This window comes from Chiloscyllium punctatum, chromosome 7, assembly GCF_047496795.1.
Source record: "Chiloscyllium punctatum isolate Juve2018m chromosome 7, sChiPun1.3, whole genome shotgun sequence".
Lineage (NCBI taxonomy): Eukaryota > Metazoa > Chordata > Chondrichthyes > Orectolobiformes > Hemiscylliidae > Chiloscyllium > Chiloscyllium punctatum.
Genome location: NC_092745.1, coordinates 114,697,689 through 114,718,838, shown reverse-complemented (window position 1 = coordinate 114,718,838; position 21,150 = coordinate 114,697,689). Strand labels below are relative to the sequence as shown.

Genomic DNA, 21,150 nt, shown 5'->3' with positions numbered 1-21,150 from the left:
AAGTCCACAGCAGCCACTGTAGATATTTTTATAAACGGAGCCAAGGGACCGGGGGTCAGTAATGTGTATAAAAATATATTCAATGTTTCTCTGCAGATTTGGCGGGTTGAAGAGTTCACGAAACAGCCTGTTGACCCTTCGTCCTACGGTCAGTTCTATGGTGAAGACTGTTACATTATTCTGTACACTTACAAATCAGATGGAAGTGACAAGCACATCATTTACACTTGGTAAGCCTCTTCACCCACATATGAAATGCAATACCACTAGTCAAACTAAGAAAGCTGAAATGGGGGATTGAAACCAAAACAAGGGTTTTTAACTTCCTTTTACCTTTTTAAGGCAAGGCCTGAAAGCAACAAATGATGAGCTGGGAGCGTCAGCGTACCTCACAGTTCAACTTGATAAAGAGATGCACAACCTGCCTGTTCAGGTATGTGTTAATTATCGCTAAAGGGACTTCTCCTCTGGTGGCCTGGGAGATAGAGTTGCAAACAGCAGGACAATGGTAAGGACAGTTAATCCAGAGACCCTAGTAATGTCCTGGGGATCAACTTTGAATTCCACCATGACAGATAGTGAAATTTGTATTTAAAAAACATCTGGAATTAAGAGTCCAATGATAAACATGAATCCATTTTCGATTGTTGGTAAAACCCAGCTGATTCACGAGTGTCTTTTAGGGAAGGAAGCTGCTGTTCTCATCTTGTCTGGTTTACATGCGACTCCAGACGCACTGCAATCTCTTTAATGCTTGCCTTTATTGGTCAGTGCATTCAGTTTAAGAGTTGGGAGGTTATGTTGCGGCTGTGCAGGACATGAGTTAGGCCACTATTGGAATACTGCAACCAATTCTGGTCTCCCTTGTATAGGAAGGAAGTTGTTAAACTTGAAAGGGTTCAGTAAAGATTTACCAGGATTCGAGGGTTTGATCTATAGAGATACTGAATAGACTGGGACTATTTGCCTTAGAGCGTCGGAGGCAGAGGGGTGACCTTACAGAGATTTATGAAATCATGAGGGACATGGAGAGGGTAAATAGACAGGGTCTTTTCCCCAGGGCGGGGAGTCCAAAATTAGAGGGCATAAGTTTACGATGAGAGGGGAAAGATATAAAAGGGACCTAAGGAGCAACGTTTTCATGCAAAGGGTGGTGCATGTATGGAATGAGCTGCCAGAGGAAGTGGTGGAGGCTGGTACAATTGTAACATTTAAAAGGCATCTGGATGGGTATATGAATAGGAAGGGTTTGGAGAAATGTGGGCCAAATGCTGGCAAATGGGACTAGATTAATTTAGGATATCTGGTCAGTGTGGACGAGTTGAACTGAAGGGTCTGTTTCCATGCTGTATATCTCTATGATTTTATGAGTCTATGCAATTTACTCTTAAAACTGCCGACTGGGCAAGTAGAAATGGGCAATAATAAATAAGTAGCCAGTGACACCCTCATCCCATGAATGAAGAAAACAAATGAAACAAACAATAAAATTTTGCAAATAACTGGGACTGCCTTGACCAGCATCTGCATCTTCCTGCCTTGAACATGTACCTTGAACCCCAGTTTGTACCATCACCAGTCATTTCCAACTGTTGCTTTTTTTTACCCCTTCTGCAAGTGAATTGCAAGATATGGGGATCACAGTGTCACTTACAGGCACAGAGACTTGAGACTGCTTTATTGGGTCCAGTTAATGCAGCATGGCCAATTCTCCAGCCGCTATCACCAAAAGATAGAAGCAGATGCTTCAGAACTTACTGGCAGGCAATGAGCCTACTCCTGTCCCTGTTTTCTATGTTTCTTTGCTTCTGTGTTCCCGAGGGCCCTGTCCTGGGCCATCTCTGGGTCAATGTCCTGGAATCCACCACCTCACTTCACCATCATCTGATACTATAATGTTCAGTCTTTTGTGGAAGGATCATTCCTTCTCAAATGTGCACTTGCTCCTCCCTTATGTTCCCATAACAGTGTCGGACAGGAATATCCTCAGACCTGCTGCTGTACCACTGCACATAGAGTCATAGAGATGTACAATATGGAAACACACCCTTCGGTCCAACTCATCCATGCTGACCAGATATCCTATATAAATCTAGTCCCATTTGCCAGCATTTGGCCCATATCCCTCCAAACCCTTCCTATTCATATACTCATCCAAATGCCTCTTAAATGTTGCAACTGTATCAACCTCCACCACTTCTCTGGCAGCTCATTCCATACCCGTACCACCCTCTGCATGAAAAGGTTGCCCCTTAGGTCCCTTTTAAATCTTCCCCCCTCACCTTAAACCTATGCCCTCTAGTTCTAGACTCACCCACTCCAGGGAAAATACCCTATCCATCCCCTTCATGATTTTATAAACCTCTCTATAAGGTCACCCCTCAGCCTCCGACGAACCAGGGAAAACAGCCCCAGCCTATTCAGTCTTTCCTTGTAGCACAAATCCTCCAACCCTGGCAACGTCCTTGTAAATCCTTTCTGAAGCCTTTCAAGTTTCACAAACATCTCATAAAGTTACAGTGGTAGAGTGGGATCAGCCACTGAGAACATTCCTAATCTAAGACTCATTGTTCAAATTGCCCTGCTAATTTTATTTCACTGAAAACTTTAGAACTTCTGACTTCCCCCTTGCCTTCAGCTGATTATCATTTAGCTTTTATAACCCAAGGCAGGCCTCATTACTTCCTCATCAGCCTCAAATTCTCTTCATTTCTACCTTTCTGGTCACTGTGGCTCTGAATGAAGTGTGCCTTTGTGGAAAGGAGTCTGTTGTTTGCTTTCTAGATACGGGTGACACAAGGTCAGGAGCCTCCTCACCTGATGAGCCTGTTCAAGGATAAGCCAATGATCATATACCTTGGAGGGACCTCCAGGAAGGGTGGTCAGAGTGCTCCTGCACCAATTCGACTTTTCCATATTAGGAAAAACATAACAGGAGCAACTAGAGCCGTTGAGGTAAGTCAAACCATTTAACCTCCATGATTTGCCTAAATTCTGACTTGAACATTTACCCCAGCAATGGAAAATGCTTGGTTAATGTTCCTTTTGGTTGATGAGAATATGAAAGGTTAGCCGTATCTCTTAATAGATGCTTTTTATTTAAAATAAACTTTCCACCAGCTCGGAGTAAGTAAACAAATGTAGAAATGGAAGGAAGGAGACTGAGGAAGCTGACTCTGTTTTTAATTGGAATAAAACCTCCCACTAGGAGGTTTATATAATTTGTTGCTGCTGAGTTCTTCAAGAAGGCTAGAATACAAGAACAGAGATGTATAAGCTGTGTTGGAATATTGTGAGCAATTTTGGGCCCTGTATCTAAAGGGCGGCACGGTGGCACAGTGGTTAGCACTGTTGCCTCACAGCGCCAGAGACCTGGGTTCAATTCCCACCTCAGGCGACTGACTGTGTGGAGTTTGCACATTCTCCCCGTGTCTGCGTGGGTTTCCTCTGGGTGCTCCGGTTTCCTCCCACAGTCCAAAAATGTGCAGGTCAGGTGAATTGGCCATGCTAAATTGCCAATACTGTTAGCTAAGGGGTAAATGGAGGGGTATGGGTGGGTTGCGCTTCGGCGGGTCGGTGTGGACTTGTTGGGCCGAAGGGCCTGTTTCCACACTGTAAGTAATCTAATCTAATCTAAAAAAAAGTATGTAATGGCATTGAAATGGGTCCAGCGAAGGTTTGTAGGAATCCGCCCTGGATAAAAGGTTTGTCACAAGAGGAGCAGTTGAGGACTCTGGATTTGCACTGAGAGTTTAGAAGAATGGGGAGGGTCTGATTGAAGCTTACAGAATGCTATGGGGCCTCAGAAGGAGTGGCTGTAGAGTCAATGTTTCCACCGGGGCAGAGTCTAGGAGCAGATGGCACAGCCTCAGAGTGAAGGGGCGACCCTTTAGAACTGACAATTTCTTCAGTCAGGGTAGTTAATCTGTGGAACCCATTACCACAGAGTGGAGGCTAAATCATTGAGCTTATTTAAGACCGAGGTGGTTAGGGTCTGGATTGGTAAGAGGATCAAGGGCTATGGGAGAAGGCAAGGGAATGGAGTTGAGAAACATTTCAGCCATGATCAAATGGCTGAGCAGACTCAATGGGCAGAGTGGTCTGAAAGGCTTATGCCCGAAATGTCGATTCTTCTGCTCCTCGGATGCTGCCTGACCTGCTGTGCTTTTCCAGCACCACACTCTCAACACTGAACTCCCGCATCTGCAGTTCTCACCTTCTCAGTTTTGTTCTAAGTCTTACGATCTGTATTAGTTCCACTCTCATTGATCAGTGCAGGGTCCGTGTACACATAATGAAACATTCAAGTAGAAGCAGGTTCAACAATATAAAGTCAGGCAGTGTAGCTCATGCTTACCACTTTAAAGGGAAAGATAAACTGTGAAAGCACAGAATGACAGGTATATGATATGATAGGCCAAAGGCCTGTTCCTGTGCTGTAACTGTTCCACGATAGGCACACAGAGTCTGATGATATTCCCACCTTCCAGTGCATCATTGCCTGTGCAGCCTTTTTGAAAATACTACACAGTTTTCCATTTAGTCCCATTTTCCCAGCCTTTCCCTGAATTCCCAGCCTCTCTGCTCTGCTGTAAAAGAGGCCAATAGCCATACTTGCTGCCTGGTGAGTCTCTATACTGGTGTCCACACTGCCATTCCCAGCAGCAGAGATGGGTCTGGATCAGGGCAGCTCAGGAAGGACAGTGAGACATCAGGCATGTTCCTGACTGTGGTGGGAAAGCCACTCAGGCCTTCCCTACCGTACAGCATCCACGCCTCACTTTGAAGTGCTGCAGTGAGATTGCTAGTGGTGCAGGGCTGTATTCAGGTGACCCCCTTGTTGGGCCTGGGATCACAATGAGGACAAAATGGAGTGGAGTAACTCTTCCCACCCGCTGCTACATGTCAGGCCTCAGGGTAGCACGGTGGCTCAGTGGTTAGCACTGCTGCCTCACAGTGCCAGGGACCCAAGTTTGATTCCAATCTTGAGCGACAGTCTGTGTGGGTTTCCCCTGAGTGCGTTGGTTTCCTCCCACAGTCCGAAGATGTGCAGGTTAAGTGAATTGACCGTGCTAAATTGCCCATAGTGTTCAGGGGTGTGTAGGTTAGGTGCATTAGTCAGGGGTAGATATAAGGTAGGGGGAATAGGTGTGGCTGGGTTACTCTTCGGAGGATTGGCTTGAACTTATTGGGCCAGAGGGTCTGTTTCCACACTGTACAGATTCTAAGATTCAGTCCCAAGCGAACAATTCTCTCTTTTTAAGAACTCCAATGCATCCAAATGAATTTTAAATGAATGATCACAATGACTCAGTTTCTCAGGCATCAGAATAGCTGGTGGTAGCTCATGGTATCTTTGTGTGGTTTACAGGTGGTTGCTGAAGCAAGGTCCCTGAACAGCAATGACACATTTGTGCTGAAAGAAGCACAAAAGATCTACATTTGGAAAGGCGTGGGTGCAAGTGAGGCTGAATTAAAGACTGCAAAGTACGTGGTCAGTGTACTGGGAGGAAGTGCAACAGAGATTAAAGAGGGAAGTGAACCAGGTACAGTTTTCACTTCTTCTTTTCAATTCAATAAAGAGCTCAGGAGAGACCTCTTCATCCAGAGCATGCTCAAACTGTGAAAATGACAACCGCATTGAATAGCTGATGGGGAAATAGTTGAGATGTCTTTCTGGAGAATAAATACATGAGACAGAGAAAGGAATAAAAAGATATGTTAACAATGGGAAAGATATGTTAATCGGGGTAAGAAGGTGCTTCTGTGGAGCAGAATCATCAGTGTAAATCTTGAGGGCCAAATGGCCTGATCTGTAGAAACTTAGAACTAAACAAACCAGAAGGAGGCCATTTGGTGCAACGTGATGGTGTTTTTTCACTAAAACGTAATCCCCCTCTCCTTGCTCATTTCCCATTACTCCCCCCACTCTACCCCCACACCCCCCCCCCTGTATTTTTTTTATCCTTTGTATTTGTAACACAGAACCTTTAATGTCATAAAAAAAAGGAGTGACAGGATACAGGAACTGGTCACATAGGATTGGTATGACAGAGACTGTGGAGGACAAACACCAGCAAGGACTGGATGGGCCAAATGGCCTGTTTCAATGCTATAATTGTATGCAACTTGGCTACCATGCCAGCATTTGACTCTGTACTGTAACTGGTCACCTCTGAAGCACCATGCCACAGCGTAGCACATGATAATACTCATAATCCCTTGTAAATAATTTCATGGCATCAGATGCAAGAACTTCTGTGCAGTGGGTCTTCCAAACCTTCCATTGTATTATCTTCTGGGATTCCCAAGGAAACAGTGTGACTAGCCACTAAATGCCCTGCCACTGGGTAATGCTGGGAAATTGCTGTCAAAAGACTACCTCATTGCTACAATTCAGTCTCTGCTTCCTCCAAAATACAGAAAGCTTCTGGAAGGCACTCGGGGGAAAGCAGCCATACCAGAGTTCCAAAAGCCTCCAAGAAGAAATGCCTCAACACCCAATTCGTTTATTTGGTTGTTCAAACAAAACAGGAACATTTATTGTGAGTTAATACACTGAATCCTGGAACATTTGAATTGCTGCCTGTAGAGGTTGATTTCATTTCTCAAATGTGATTGCTGTGTTTGCTGAACAAAGATCATATTTATTTCTCCTTACATAGATAGAGGAAGTTCCAGGTGACTTTACACAGGCTGATTTAGCAGTCGATGATGTGATGATGTTAGATGCCTGGAATAAGGTAGGTTGTGGTCCATTTTACTTGCTGCGCATGAACTATCAGTATTGGTGTAACACTACATGGTCACTGAAATGACTCCATAGAGGCTAGTATGCCATCACCAAGTCACTCTTTATTTACACCTTCACAGTGCTTGACACGGGTCTGGCTTCCTCAGAGCCAGCTCTCAGAGTGAACCGAACCTCTGACATTTTTGTCTACTTTTTAATTATTTTATTAAACAATACAATTTACAAACAATTAACATTAACAGCTGTATACAGAGAAACAGCAACTTACAAGGGAGAGGAGTGGCAAAGCCAGGGCCCAAATCCCACTGTTCAACCAGTTTTCAGGGAAGTGAAGACAAACCTCAAATCCCACTTCCAGCCATCACAAAAGTAACAGTAACAAAGGCATACAAGACAGTGCAGTTAGATAAGAAAGTGCATAGAATATACAAAGCACCCCACAGTAAGCCACCATCTCTCCCACCTTCTGGTCACTCTAAGGCAGCCCGCCCCGATGCCCTATCCAGTTCTTGGTCCACCCTGACACACCTTCTGGCCACCTCTAGGACAGCCTGTCTGTTTCCCTAACCCCCTCCCCCAGGACAACAGCGGTTAGGACGGCCTACCCACCTTCCTGCTTCCCTAACTGCCATTCACACCTTCCAGCCACCTCTAGACAGCCCACCCCAGTACCTGCCCAGGGTGACAGCGCTGAGGACGGCCCACCCACCTTCCGGCTCTCAGTCTGCCCCTACGTACTATCCAGCTCTCACCACACCAACGTGCCATCTGGCCTATGGACTGTCCTGCCACACGTTCCGACCACCTCCAGAACAGCCCATCCCAATTCCTCTTCTCAGGACAACAGCGCTCAGACTGACCTACCCAGCTTCCAGGTCTTGGGAGAGCCTACCAACCTTCAGGTTCACCGGATGGCCTACCCACCCTCCAGCTCTCAGGGTAACAGCTTTCAGGACGACCTATGATCCTCCCAGCTCACAGTAAGGCCTGCCAGACCCAGGGACACACAAGACACTGCAGGTGATAAACCCAACAAGCAACAAGACAAAGTCAATTATCAACAATTAGAGTCCCTTCTGATATAGAGTCCATTACAATAAACAAAATGTAGAGTCCATTCCCAGGAACAGAGTCCACTCCAGCATACAAAGTGCATATTCAGAAATAGAGTCCACTCCAATCTGCAGAGTCCATTGCCAAAAACAGAGTCCATAACCGAGGGCAGAGTCCACTCCTGAGGGCAGCAAATGCTCACCCTGCAGCACACACACAGCTGTTTAGTCTCCATAGAGAACCAGACCCATTCTCAGGAACACATTACATTGTAAAGGTGCAGTTAACTCACAGGGGTTGGTCCACACCTGAAGGCAGGGTCCACTCCTGAACTCCAAGACGCAGCAAGAGCTCACCTCCCAGCACACACACAGGTGTTCAGTCTTTACAGAGGCCTAGTCCACCAACAAAGAGTCAGGCCTACCCACAGGAACAGCCCATCTGGAAAGGTGTATTTTCTCACAAGGGCTCAGTCCAAACACTAAAAAAAGTGAAAACACATGGAAAAAACAAAGAATACCAGAGTACAAGGGCTAAGACCTGCCACAAAATCAACATTGTCCTTTTCTCAAAGTAAAAGAGAAAAGAATAACACACAGGCTGTAACCAGCCAGTGCACAGTTCCCGAATGAGAACTGAGGTACACCTGTAACACGTTGACTGTGTAGATCAGGTCATTTAAAACTCAGTCCTCAATATAAAAGGAATACCAGTTAACAAACTGGCTATGTAATTCAGGAATCAGCTTTCCCCCCCTAAAAGAAGCAGAAACCAATAGAAACAGTAACACACTGACTGTGGTCCAGCCAGCATTGAGTCAGTGCCCTAAACTGAGGAGATTCTATATCTCCTGTTATATCTGTCAGCCTGCGCTCCCTGATTGGACCATTCTAACAGCACCAATCAGGGAACTCATTATCTATGAGGCCCATCTGACTGACCTGACTGCAATAACTGCAGTCACCTTAATTGGTAAATGAAGTGGAGGTGCCAGTATTGGACTGGGGTGGACAAGGTCAGGAGTCACATGAAACCAAGTTATATTCCAACAGGTTTATGAGAACACAGGCTGTCAGAGCACTGCTCCTTCGTCAGGTGAAATCCCTTCAGCAGCACTGCAAAAGTTTGTATTTTCAAATAAACCTGTTGGACTATGACCTGCTGTTGTGTGACCGCTGACCTTGTCAGGCAGTACAGGCATTGAACCTGTGCATTATTATTGTTGCATATCACAAAACAGCCAACACACTAAGCTAACTGACATAGTGTAGGACTGACATTCTCAGCCTTGCCCTTCACCTGAGTTGTGCTGACCCTCACATTAAACTCACCGTCAGACATCTTTCTCTAATGAAAGAACAGCCCATGATCCCCTGGGATCATAGCAGCTTTCATTTTCAGCACTAAAGAAGGTCCTAGCTTCGATTCCTGATCTTTGCTTGAGGCCAGCACTGGTCCTTTAGTAAAAGGTTTCCCAGCCTTTTTCCTCCTGATTGCCAGCAAGTGACAATCGCTCAGAAATATGTGCCTGCGCCATTTGGCTTTACAACCAGAATTACATGTAGTTTTTCTCTTGACTTCACTTCAAACACCTCTGGGCACCTGCAGCTCACTCCTGAACAGAGCAACAGGCCACAATGTCCTGATCCCTCCCACACCCACCCATCCCTGGTGTCGGTTAAGGTAATTCAGGCCGGAATAGGGGAGCTGATTCAGGGCTCTGCAGCTAACCTGAATTACGATTAGGCTAAGGGCACTGTCAGTCCGTTACATCTGGCTGGTGTGCTATATCTCTCCTGCGTTGGGACAACAGCATATTTAGGCCCAGTGGCAAAAAGAGGTTGGAGATTTGGATGGATGCTGGGAAATACATTGAAATTAGCTTAACATTTCAATGATGTGGTGCTGTTAAGGTTAAGAATTAATCAGTTCCCTTTCCTTTATGTTTTATAGATCTTCCTTTGGTTTGGCAGTTCAGCATCTGAGCTGGAGAAGACAGATTCAATTAAATATGGTGAGTAACTAGAGCAGGTTTGGAAAGTGCTGTCAGAAGAAATTTGGTGCAATTCAGCATTGCACTTTGTATGTGGTACACACTGCTGTCACAAAGGAGGAAATTAATGTTTAAATACGACCTGGTAAAGGGCAGTGCAGAAAGTGCAAATCACCAGCACCCATGTTCTAGAGGATGTCCAGGCTGTCACTGGGGCAGACGGCAACTTCGTCCCAAAACACTTGGGCAAATTCACTCATGGGAATGCTGTCAGTTGAATGGACAGAGGCTCTGGGAGCACCACTTCTGATCACTGGCTGCTTCTCTCTTGTACTTGCTGCTGGTAGGTTCAATTGTGAGAGGAGCAAGTAGAGAGGCTGCAAGAGGATATAGCAGTGAGAGGGAAGCTGCAGAGTGAGACTGCAAGCAAACAGTTACCATGTAGACAGTGAACAATTTTAAACATATGAACACCAAACTGCTCAGAAAACTGGGAAACAGTTAAACTGGACATCGCTAAGACAATTCAATCATTCTGGGGGTGGCACGGTGGCTCAGTGGTTAGCACTGCAGCCTCACAGTGCCAGGGACCCAGGTTCGATTCCAGCCTTGGGCAACTGTCTGCGTGGAGTTTGCACATTCTCCCCATGTCTGTGGGGGTTTCCTCCAGCTCCTCTGATTTCCTCCCACAGTCCAAAAAATATGCAGATCAGGTGAGTTGCCCATAGTGTTCGGTGCATTAGTCAGACAAAAATGGGTTTGGGTGGGATACTCTTTGGAGGGTCAGTATGGACTTGTTGGGCCAAAGGGCCTGTTTCCACACTGTAGGCAATCTAATCTCAAATAAATTTGAAATCCCTTACTTAAGACTGCATATGTTCAAGAGTTTGGTGAATGTCATTAGAATCCCTCCGGCCCAACAAGTCCACACCAACCCTCCAAAGAGTATCCCACCCAGACCCATTTCCCTACATTTACCCCTGACTCATGCACCTAACCTATACATCCCTGAACACTATGGGCAATTTAGCATGGCCCATTCACCTAACCTTTACATCTTTGGACTGTGGGAGGAAACCAGACCATCTGGAGGACACCCCCACAGACATGGGTAGAATGTGCAAACTCCACACAGACGGTCACCCAGGTTAGAATCAGACTTGGGTCCCTGGTGCTGTAAGGCAGCAGTGCTCACCACTGAGCCACCTGTGCCACCCCAAATAGAATTCTGACAATTGTTAAACTTAAATCTAAAATGTAACGAAAGTGGTAGCAACTGCCTTATTAAAATCTTCCAGCTTCATGAATATGCAATGGACTGCAATGGCTGTGATCTCGCCAATCTGTGGAAGGTATATTTAGGTCATGGCTTTTCATGTCATTTATTTTTAAAGGAAAGCTTTTTTATGCCATATACCTATCTATTCTTTTATATATAATTCATTCATGGGATAAGGACATCGCTGAGTAGGTCAGTGTTTACTGCCCATCCTCAATTGCCCTTTGGTGAGTCAACCACATTGCTGTGGATCTGGAGTCACATCCAGACCCAGATGTGAGGGTGAGTGAAATGAAGGGACAGTGGGGAAAAGGAGCCCAGAAACAGGAGAAGCACTGCCCAGGTAAAGATAGCAGATTGCTTCCCTAAAGGGCATTAGGCATTTGGTATGCTTGCCTTTATTGGACAGCACATTGAGCATAGGGGTTGGGAGGTCATGTTGCAGCTGTACAGGACATTAGTTACACCTCGTTTGGAATGCAGTGTGCAATTCTGGTCTCCATCCTATTCGGAAGGATGTTGTGGAACTTGAAAGGGTTCTGAGAAGTTTTACGAGAATGTTGCCAGGATTGGAGGGTTTGAGCTATAAGGAGAGGCTGAATAGGCTGGGGCTGTTTTCCCTGGAGAGTTGAAGGCTGAGAAGTGACCTTATAGAGGTTTATAAAATCATGAGGGGGATGGATAGGATAAATAGCCAGGGATCTCTCTCCAGGATAGGGGAGTCCAAAGCTAGAAGGCATAGGCTTAGGGTGAGAGGGGAAAGATTTAAGAGGGACCTAAGGGACAACTTATTCATGCAGAGGGCGGTGCATATGTGGAATGAACTGCCAAAGGAAGTGGTGGCGGCTTGTACAATTACAACATTTAACAGGCATCTGGTGTAAATGAATTTGAAGGGTTTAGAGGGATAAGGGTCAAATGCTGGCAAATTGCACTAGATTCATCTAGGATACCTGGTTGGCAGAGACGAGTTAGACCAAAGGGTCTATTTTTGTGCTGTACATCTGTATGACTCTAGCGAGCCAGATGCATTTTTCTCCCCCTGACATAATTAGATCATTTTCATGGTCACCATTGGAATCTTATTTCCAGATTTTTATTGAATTCAAATTCCACCATTTAGAATCCGAGTCACAGAGCATTACCTGGGCCTTTGGATGAACAGTTCAATGATAATACCAACTAGGCCATCACCTCCCTGTGTGAATTTTATGGGGTCTAAGATACTTTGTGTTCTACCTTTAAGTTTAATGGAGATCTGTTAATAATAATCAAGCACATTGATTATTTCTTTACATTCTGCTTCTGTTGAGTCAAAATGCCCAAGTACAGAAGTTGTTATTATATGACTTGCTTACTCGATATAAGAGTTAGTGAGAATGAGAAAGTAATTCTCAAAAAAATCAAAAAGGAATCCTTGAGAAAATCTCCAGAATAGCCCTTGAGGAAAAAGTATATTTTGACCCCTGTTCCAAATTGTGAAGGATGGGAGGGCAGTGAAGGGGCAGTGGGAAAAAGACACGGAAACAGGAAAAGCACACGCCCATGTGCTTAACGTGGTGGATGGGAGGAGAATTAAGCACGTTATTTTCTTCTAGATAATCTCAAGCTTTGTGAGTGTTATTGCAGCTTATCCAGGCAAATGGAGAGTATTAACAGCATCTATTAATTGCAAATATTTCAAAGAACAATGGTGGATTGGTTCCAGGATCTGGAACTTGAATTTGCAAGAAGTTCACTAAACTAATTTTTCTTCACAATGGAGATTAATTAAAATCAAATTCATGGCTTCATATGCTGGGAGGAATAGATAATATTGATATAAATAATTTATTCTTTTAAGACCCTAAATGAAGAATATTAGTATAAAATAAACAAACCTCAGGCAAGACCAAAAAGATTTATTTTTGTCATAGATGCAGTTATGGAAGAGTCTCCCATATAATGCTGTTAGCAATGTGTTGGTTACTGCCTTTCAAATAAGAAACCTATCTGTTCAGGAATGGTCACAAATGTGATGTCTGAGAATCTGAGAGCTATTTCTTTATAAATGGACACCACTGTTAACCCTGAACTGATCGGCCCTCATGATCTGTTGTAGATGCAGTGGTGGCCTTATTACCTTCAACACGGTATTCATACTTGATAAAGTGATACGTATGTTAGCTCCTGTAACATAAGAGTTGGAAGTGAGTCATTAGTACTGAAAGATTCAAAAGATGTTTATTACAGCTACAGGCACTGCTGTGTCTGAGCTAGTTCAAACTGTCACATGATTTCTTCAGCAAGTAATGCAAGTAATTCCGGTAAGATGGAGACTAAGAACTTTATCCAACCATGTCACATGATCTATGGTACAGTGATGATATCCTGATTATGTACTGTAAAGGTATAGTGCATGCCATCTGTAAGACATAGCACAACAACAGCAATCTGTTTCTTTGTCAAATATGGGATGGCTTTTGGTGGAACACTTCCAAAACCAACTTTACACTTGAGCGCAAGAATCAATTATCTGTTGCCAACAGAGAAAGCAAAATACACATGAAAGTCAGTCTAAAGAATTTGCAAATGAAGAAACATTCTTTCATGCTGATTTTACAGTATTTCTGACAGATCCTGAACCCCAATTCAATTTGGTAATTAAAAATGTCTTAAACCTTGAATAGAAAATCACTTAGAATTGAAGTTGAATGTGGAAAACTAAGTTTGTGTTCCAAACTGTGTTATTTTTCAAACTAATATATCTATATATTTTTTATCTACCAGCAAAAGAATACTTGGAATCTGATCCATCTAAGAGAGACTCAGGAACACCCATTACCATCATCAAACAAGGACAGGAACCTCCAACATTCACAGGCTGGTTCTTAGCTTGGGATACCAAAATGTGGGAAATGAGTGCTCTGGAAAAGTATTTGGCCAATCTCAAAGCGTAATGCTGAGATGGGACTACATTGACCCACTTTTTTTTTATTTGCATGCCCAAGCTGTATAGCATTGATGAGTTGGATTTTTTAGTGCCTCTAGAAATTCAGCAACATTTTTTTTTACCATTTAAGGACATGTGAGTGAATATATCTTTTCTATAGGATGCTTTGATATATCGTGAATTGTATTGGGAACAGGAATTAATTCAATGTTGCCTCTGCCACTGGTTCAGACAAATTGTGAACCAGACATATGTTGAAAAATCAGCTACTGGCCCAAAAGCTTATTTGTGGTCTTTCCCTTCAAATCAATGCCATAATTCTGGTTTTGCCTTAGATTAGGTGGAGTATGGGTTAAACCAGGCAGAAATCATGTGTTCAAATTCTACATTCATTTTAGACTCCAAGTTAACATCAAACACAATGACACTCTGAGCATTGATCATCTCTTCTTGATTATGATAATAATGGAACTAGATCTGAATCAAGTTGCAAATGGGAGACACTATCGGAAGAGAACCTGTTTGATTGTGTCAGATGCTTGGGAAAAGCATGTGCAGAGAACGTTTGCAACTTCAGTAAGGACGACAAACTGTTAATGCTCCCCTGGTGCTTAAGGTCAGTTGTAGTGGTGAAGGTGACTTGAGTTGAAGACAATCAAGGTTATGGCTGTTGGCACGTTAAATTTGGAAGCCTTGGGAAGCATGGTTGGTGCTAGAACATTAGAAAATATGCCACACTTAGTTCCATTCGCATCAACAAATGGCACTTCAAACCGTACCACAACATTGTAAGGAGGATTCTGAACCTTTGTGGCCTTAAATGTATTGAAACTGAATTTCTGCCACTCACTCTGAGGCTGTGCATCAGCATGCTTACCATTATTAAATCCTTTGAGCGATAAGGTTGGCTACTCTTCTCCACCATAGTCATGTTAATGCCTCTGGCTTTTCAGTTTTGCTGCATTTCCAGTTTTTTTTTGCAGACTGCAGGGGAATTTTAGGTGTGAAAATAGCAAGGCTTCTGCTAAATTGCTTGGCTCAAAGAAAAGAATGGTATATAAGGGTATCCAGATCCATTGTTTATTCCTATGTTGGTATCTTAATAAAAACTTGGCATTTACTGAACTATTTCATTTTTAAGACCTTTACTGAAACAGACAAACTGATTTTTTATTCAAAGAATTACATTTACGATCAAAAGGTAAACTTTACTGTAAGTAATCAATGTTAACAAAGTTACCTTGCATAGTTGCAAGCACACACATCACTTTCCGCACAAATATGTGACCATGCACAGTCTCACAGTCTGTATTGTGTAGTGTCTGTCACTTCACACTCAATAATTTTGGTCCTGAGTCGCATTTACCAAGAGCTGTAATCCATCTGAAGCCCCAACTGTTGTTGCCCCCCAACAAAACATATTACAAACCCTGTGTCTTTCAAATTTTTGAATGGTGTTGCGTGAAACTAGTAGTTAGTCAAAGAAAGTTAAATATTGGATAAATATTAATCTATTCTCTGAAATGATTAGCACGTTCATTGACACAGAGATTCAAGGAAATATTCCAGCCAATTATTCACGGGATGGCTCCCCAGGACATCACCGCAGAAGTAACTCAGGGCAGTGTCCTTGACCCTCATTCTCAATGACCTTGTTTCCGTCAAATGGTCAGAAGTCGAGATGTTCACTGATCATTAAACACGGGCTGATAAGTGGCAAATAACATGTCCCACTCAAGCGCCAAGTGACGACTAACTTGCACAAGAGGCGGTGGCGTGGTGGTTCAGTGGTTAGCACTGCTGCCTCACAATGCCAGCGACCGGGGTTTGATTCCAGTCATCGGGCGGAGTTGCACATTCTCACCCAGTTTCCTCTGGGTGCTCTGGTTTTTTTTCCCACAATCCAAAGATGTGCAGGTCAGGTGAATTGGCCAGGCTAAATTGCGCATAGTGTTCAGGGATGTGGAGGTTAGCTGCATCAGTCAGGGGTAAATATAGGGTAGGGGCAATGGGTCTGGGTGGGTTACTCTTCGGAGGGTCTGTGTAGATTTGTTGGGCCAAAGGGCCTGTTTCCACACTGTAGGGATTCAATTCTACTAAAGAGAGAACCTAACCATCTTCTCTTGATACTCATTAGATTATAATTTCTAAATCCCCCACTATCAACTTCCTAAGGGCTTACTGTTGACCAGAAATTGTAAATGAACCAGCCATATAAGTACAGTGGCCACAAGAGCGGGTTGGAATTCAGACAATTTACAGTGAGTATCTGACCTTCTGTCTCCCCAACACCCAACCACCACTCTATACGGCATGGGTCAGAAGTAGGATGGAATGCTTTCCATTTGCCTGTGTGGGGAAAGCTCAAACGACACTCCAGAAACAGAACACCATCCAGAACAAAACAGCCTACTAGATTGACACCACATCAATCAACCTCAACATTCACTGTCTTCACCAAGTGCTCACTATGAAAGCAGTGTGTACATCCATCAGCTGCTAGTCTTTCTCCAAGCCATACACTGCCATGACTTGGAAATATATTGCCATTCCTTCGCTATCACTGGGTCAAAATCTTGTGGTTCAAGAAGGCAGCTCACCACCACCTTCTTAAGGACAATTTGGGATGTGTAATAAACGCTGGCTTGAACAGTGACGTCCAAATCTGTCACAGAGTCACAGTGATGTATAGTGTGGAAACAGACTCTTCGGTTCAAGTCATCCATTCAGACCAGATATCCTGAATTAATCCAGTCCCATTTGCCAGCACTTGACCCATATCCCTCTCAACCCATCCTATACATTTACTCATCCAGATGCCTTTTAAATGTTGTAGTTATACCAGCTTTAGCCACTTCCTCTGGCAACTCATCCCATACACGCACCACCCTCTGTGTGAAAAAGTTGCCCTTTAGGTCCCTTTTAAATCTTTCCCCTCTCACCCCAAACCTATGCCCTCCACTTCTGAACTCCCCCACACCAGGAAAAAGACTTTGTCTATTTACCCCATCCATGCTCCTCATGATTTTATAGACCTCTATAAGGTCATCCCTCAGCCTCTGATGCTGCAGGGAAAATAGCCCCAGCCCGTTCAGCCTCTCCCTATAGCTCAAATCCTCCAAGGAGAAAGTGAGGACTGCAGATGCTGGGATCTAAGTTAAGAGTGTCGTGCAGGAAAAGCACAGCAGGTTAGGTAGCATCTGAGGAGCAGGAGAATCAACGTTTCAGACATAAGCCTTTCATCAGGAGTATAAGTATATAAGTCCTGCCCTGATTTGCCTTTTCAAAATGCAGCACTTCACATTTATCTAAATTAAGCTCTACCTGCTACTCCTCTGCCATTGGCCCATCTGATCAAGATCCCATTGTACTCTGCGGTATCCTTCTTTGCTGTCCACTACACCTCCAATTTTGATGTCGTAGAGTCATCAAGATGTACAGCACAGAAACCAACCCTTTGGTCCAAATTGTCCATGCTGACAAGGTATCCTAAATTAATCTAGATCCATTTACCAGCATTTGGCCCAGATCCCTCCAACCCCTTCCTATTCGAGTACCCATCCAGATGACTTTTAAATGTCATCTGCAAATTTACTAACTATACCTTCTATGTTCAAATCTGAATTATTTATATAAATAACAAAAAGCAGTGGACCCAGCACCGATCCTTGTAGCATACCACTGATCACAGGCCTCCAGTCTGAAAAACAACCTTCCAACACTACGCTCTGACTTCTACCTTTGAGCCAGTTCTGTATTCAAATGGTTAGTTCTTCCATCTAATGAATTTTTTTTAGAAACAGGCAGTAATGACTTACAAACACAAACGGATTTCTTTCTTCCACACTGATCATTTACGAATATTAATTGATCTACTTAATTACAAGTTCATTATTTTCTGAAAAACCAAGTCATTTTAACTACATAAAAATAATTGGGCAATACACGGTGGACTAAAAGGGAAGATCAAACATTGAGCCATCAGGCAATTGAGAAACAGCACAATTCAATTTTTCTGACAATGAGTGTAATAGGATCCCATGAATAATCACAATTTTGAAGATAGCAGGTGACCTTCAATGCAGAGACATGTGAGATGATGCAATTTGGTCAGAAGAACATTGAAAGACAATATGAAATAGTGATATAGAGTTCTAAAGGGGTACAGGAGCAGAGGGAATTGGGTGCATCTGTGCACAGATCATTAAAAGGGGCAGGACAAGTGAAGAGAGCAGTAAGTAAAGCATACAATGTTCTCAACTTTATCAATAGGGGGATTGTATGCAAGACCAAGGAGGTGACGTCGAACTTGTACAAGACACTTGTTAGACCTCAGCTGTATACAGTTATGTTTGCCACATTATAGGAAAAACATGAATGCATTGAAGAGAGCGCAGAAGTGCTTTACAAGAATGACTCCAGGGATGAGGAAATTTAATTCTGAGGATAGACTGAGGAAGTTGGAAATGTTCTTGGAGAGATGAAGGCTGAGAAGAGATTTGTTAGAAGTTTTCAAAATCATAACTGGGCTGGATAGAGTAGATAGGAACTGTTCCTGGTCGCACAAAGATTAAGATCAAGAGGTCATAGATTTAATGCAAACTGCAGAAGATGCAGGGGTGAAATGAGCATAAATCTTTTCACTCTGATAGTGAGGGTGTGGAATGAACTGCCTGGAAATGCGTGGAGGCAGGTTCAATTGGGGCAGTCAAGCATCTGCAGTCATTGTTTTTACCTTCAACATATTGTCTAGCTATCACCATTGTTAACAGCGAACCCGAGAATGCAACTTTTAAAAAAAAGGGTTTTGTGATTTACACATGAAAGAAGTGAAACTATCACTGTATTCTAACAGATGAAAGGCTTAACAGACAATCAATTCTTCAATGTATAATTTCAGTTACATCACACTGCAAATTTTTTGCTATAAATTCTGTGTTACGATCGAGCCCTCCACAATCACCTGATGAAGGACCGTCGCTCCGAGAGCGACTGTGCTTCCAATTAAACCTGTTGGACTATAACCTGGTGTTGTGTGATTTTTAACATGATAGAAAGGGTAAGAGAGGAAACATCATGAACAGAATGTTACGCGATCTTCTGTGATGAGTTTGGTGGCTGCAGTAACACTGACCTAGCATGGTGCTGTATAGAGACATAGCCAACACCTTAACAGTACTATCAGTTCAATACTGCCCACCATGACAAATTGCCTGTCTCCTCCTCTACACTTAACTGCAATCCTGGCACTTTCCCCTGCCACTGCAGGAACTGTAAAACCTGCGCCCACACCTCCTCCCTCACCTCTATCCAAGGCCCTAAAGGAGCCTTCCACATCCATCAAAGTTTTACTTGCACATCCACTAATATCATTTATTATATCTGTTGCTCCCGATGCGGTCTCCTCTACATTGGGGAGACTGGGCGCCTCCTAGCAGAGCACTTTAGGGAACATCTCTGGGACACCCGCACCAATCAACCACACCGCCCTGTGGCCCAACATTTCAACTCCCCCTCCCACTCTGCCGAGGACATGGAGGTCCTGGGCCTCCTTCACCGCTGGTCCCTCACCACCAGGCGCCTGGAGGAAGAACACCTCATCTTCCGCCTCGGAACACTTCAACCCCAGGGCATCAATGTGGACTTCAACAGCTTCCTCATTTCCCCTTCCCCCACCTCACCCTAGTTCTAAACTTCCAGCTCAGTAACTGTTTCCATGACTTGTCCGGACTTGTCCTACCTGCCTATCTCCTTTTCCACCTATCCACTCCACCCTCTCCTCCTTGACCTATCACCTTCATCCTCTCCCCCACTCACCCATTGTACTCTATGCTACTTTCTCCCCACCCCCACCCTCCTCTAGCTTATCTCTCCACGCTTCAGGCTCACTGCCTTTATTCCTGATGAAGGGCTTTTGCCCGAAACGTCGATTTCGCTGCTCGTTGGATGCTGCCTGAATTGCTGTGCTCTTCCAGCACCACTAATCCAGGATGTTTGGGGAGTCCAGAAAGGGGGGTCACAATTTAAAGATATGGGGCAGGCCATTTAGAACTAGGAGTTGTGAGCCTGTGGAATTCTCTGCCACAAAAAGCAGTTGAATTCAAAACATTGAATGTTTTCAGGAAAGAGATAGATATAGTTGTCATGGATATAGGGGTTGTCCGTTCCTAGTTGCCCTTGAGAAGGTAAGCTACCTTCTAGAACTGTTGCAGTCCATGTTGATGTAGATACACCCACAATTCCATTGGGAAGGGAGGTCCATGATTATGACCCAGCTACACTGAAGGATAGACTTCCAAGTCAGAATGGTAAAAACAATGACTGCAGATGCTGAAAATCAAATACTGGATTAGTGGTGCTGGAAGAGCACAGCAGTTCAGGCAGCATCCAACGAGCAGCGAAATCAACGTTTCGGGCAAGATGAAGGGCTTTTGCCCGAAACGTTGATTTCGCTGCTCGTTGGATGCTGCCTGAACTGCTGTGCTCTTCCAGCACCACTAATCCAGTATTCCAAGTCAGAATGGTGAGTGGCTTGGAGGTTGACTTGTAGGCAGTGGTGTTCCTATGTATCTGCAGCCCTTGTCCTTCTAGATGTTGCTCCCAATCCATCCAACAGTGGAATGATTTTTTGCTATCTACTTTGTTTGGGTGCTTCACAGTTTTAAGTACCTCAATCAAACATCCTTCTAATCTTCTCCAAGGAAAACAATTACATGAAATTTCTCATTCTTGGAACCACTCTTGTAAATCTTTTCTGTATTTTCTCTCATGTCTTCCCTAAAGTGCAACACCTAAAACTGAATACAATAGTCAAGTTGAGACTGATCCAGATTACGGGCTTATTAATCATACATTCATTCCATCTCATTAACCTACATTGCAAGAACTGAACTGAATTAGCCAAATAAATATAATGGCGACGAGAGTAGACCAGAGGTTAGAAATGTTGTAGCGAGTAATTCACCTCACCTGTTAGGCTTCCCAAAGCCTGTCCATCATCTACAAGGCACAAGTCAGGAGTATGATGGAATACTCTCCAATAGGACATTGCCAAGACTACACACCTTCAGCTTAGTAGTGACTACTTTTGATCAGAAGAACAAGGAGAGACTGGAACAAGATTTTCAGTGAAATACTTT

General features: G+C 43.8%; 1 protein-coding gene across 1 annotated transcript in view; it reads left to right on the top strand.

Moving 5' to 3' along the window:
- The window catches only part of scinlb (scinderin like b), a 43,492-nt gene extending 28,356 nt beyond the window's left edge, over positions 1-15,136 (top strand). Inside the window, exons 10-17 of the mRNA XM_072574652.1 lie at positions 97-230; positions 343-433; positions 2,785-2,955; positions 5,372-5,546; positions 6,424-6,545; positions 6,666-6,743; positions 9,761-9,821; positions 13,849-15,136. Coding sequence (XP_072430753.1) covers positions 97-230; positions 343-433; positions 2,785-2,955; positions 5,372-5,546; positions 6,424-6,545; positions 6,666-6,743; positions 9,761-9,821; positions 13,849-14,018 — 1,002 coding nt within the window. The 3' untranslated portion in view covers positions 14,019-15,136. The remainder of the gene's footprint in view (positions 1-96; positions 231-342; positions 434-2,784; positions 2,956-5,371; positions 5,547-6,423; positions 6,546-6,665; positions 6,744-9,760; positions 9,822-13,848) is intronic.
- Positions 15,137-21,150: the final 6,014 nt, after the last annotated feature.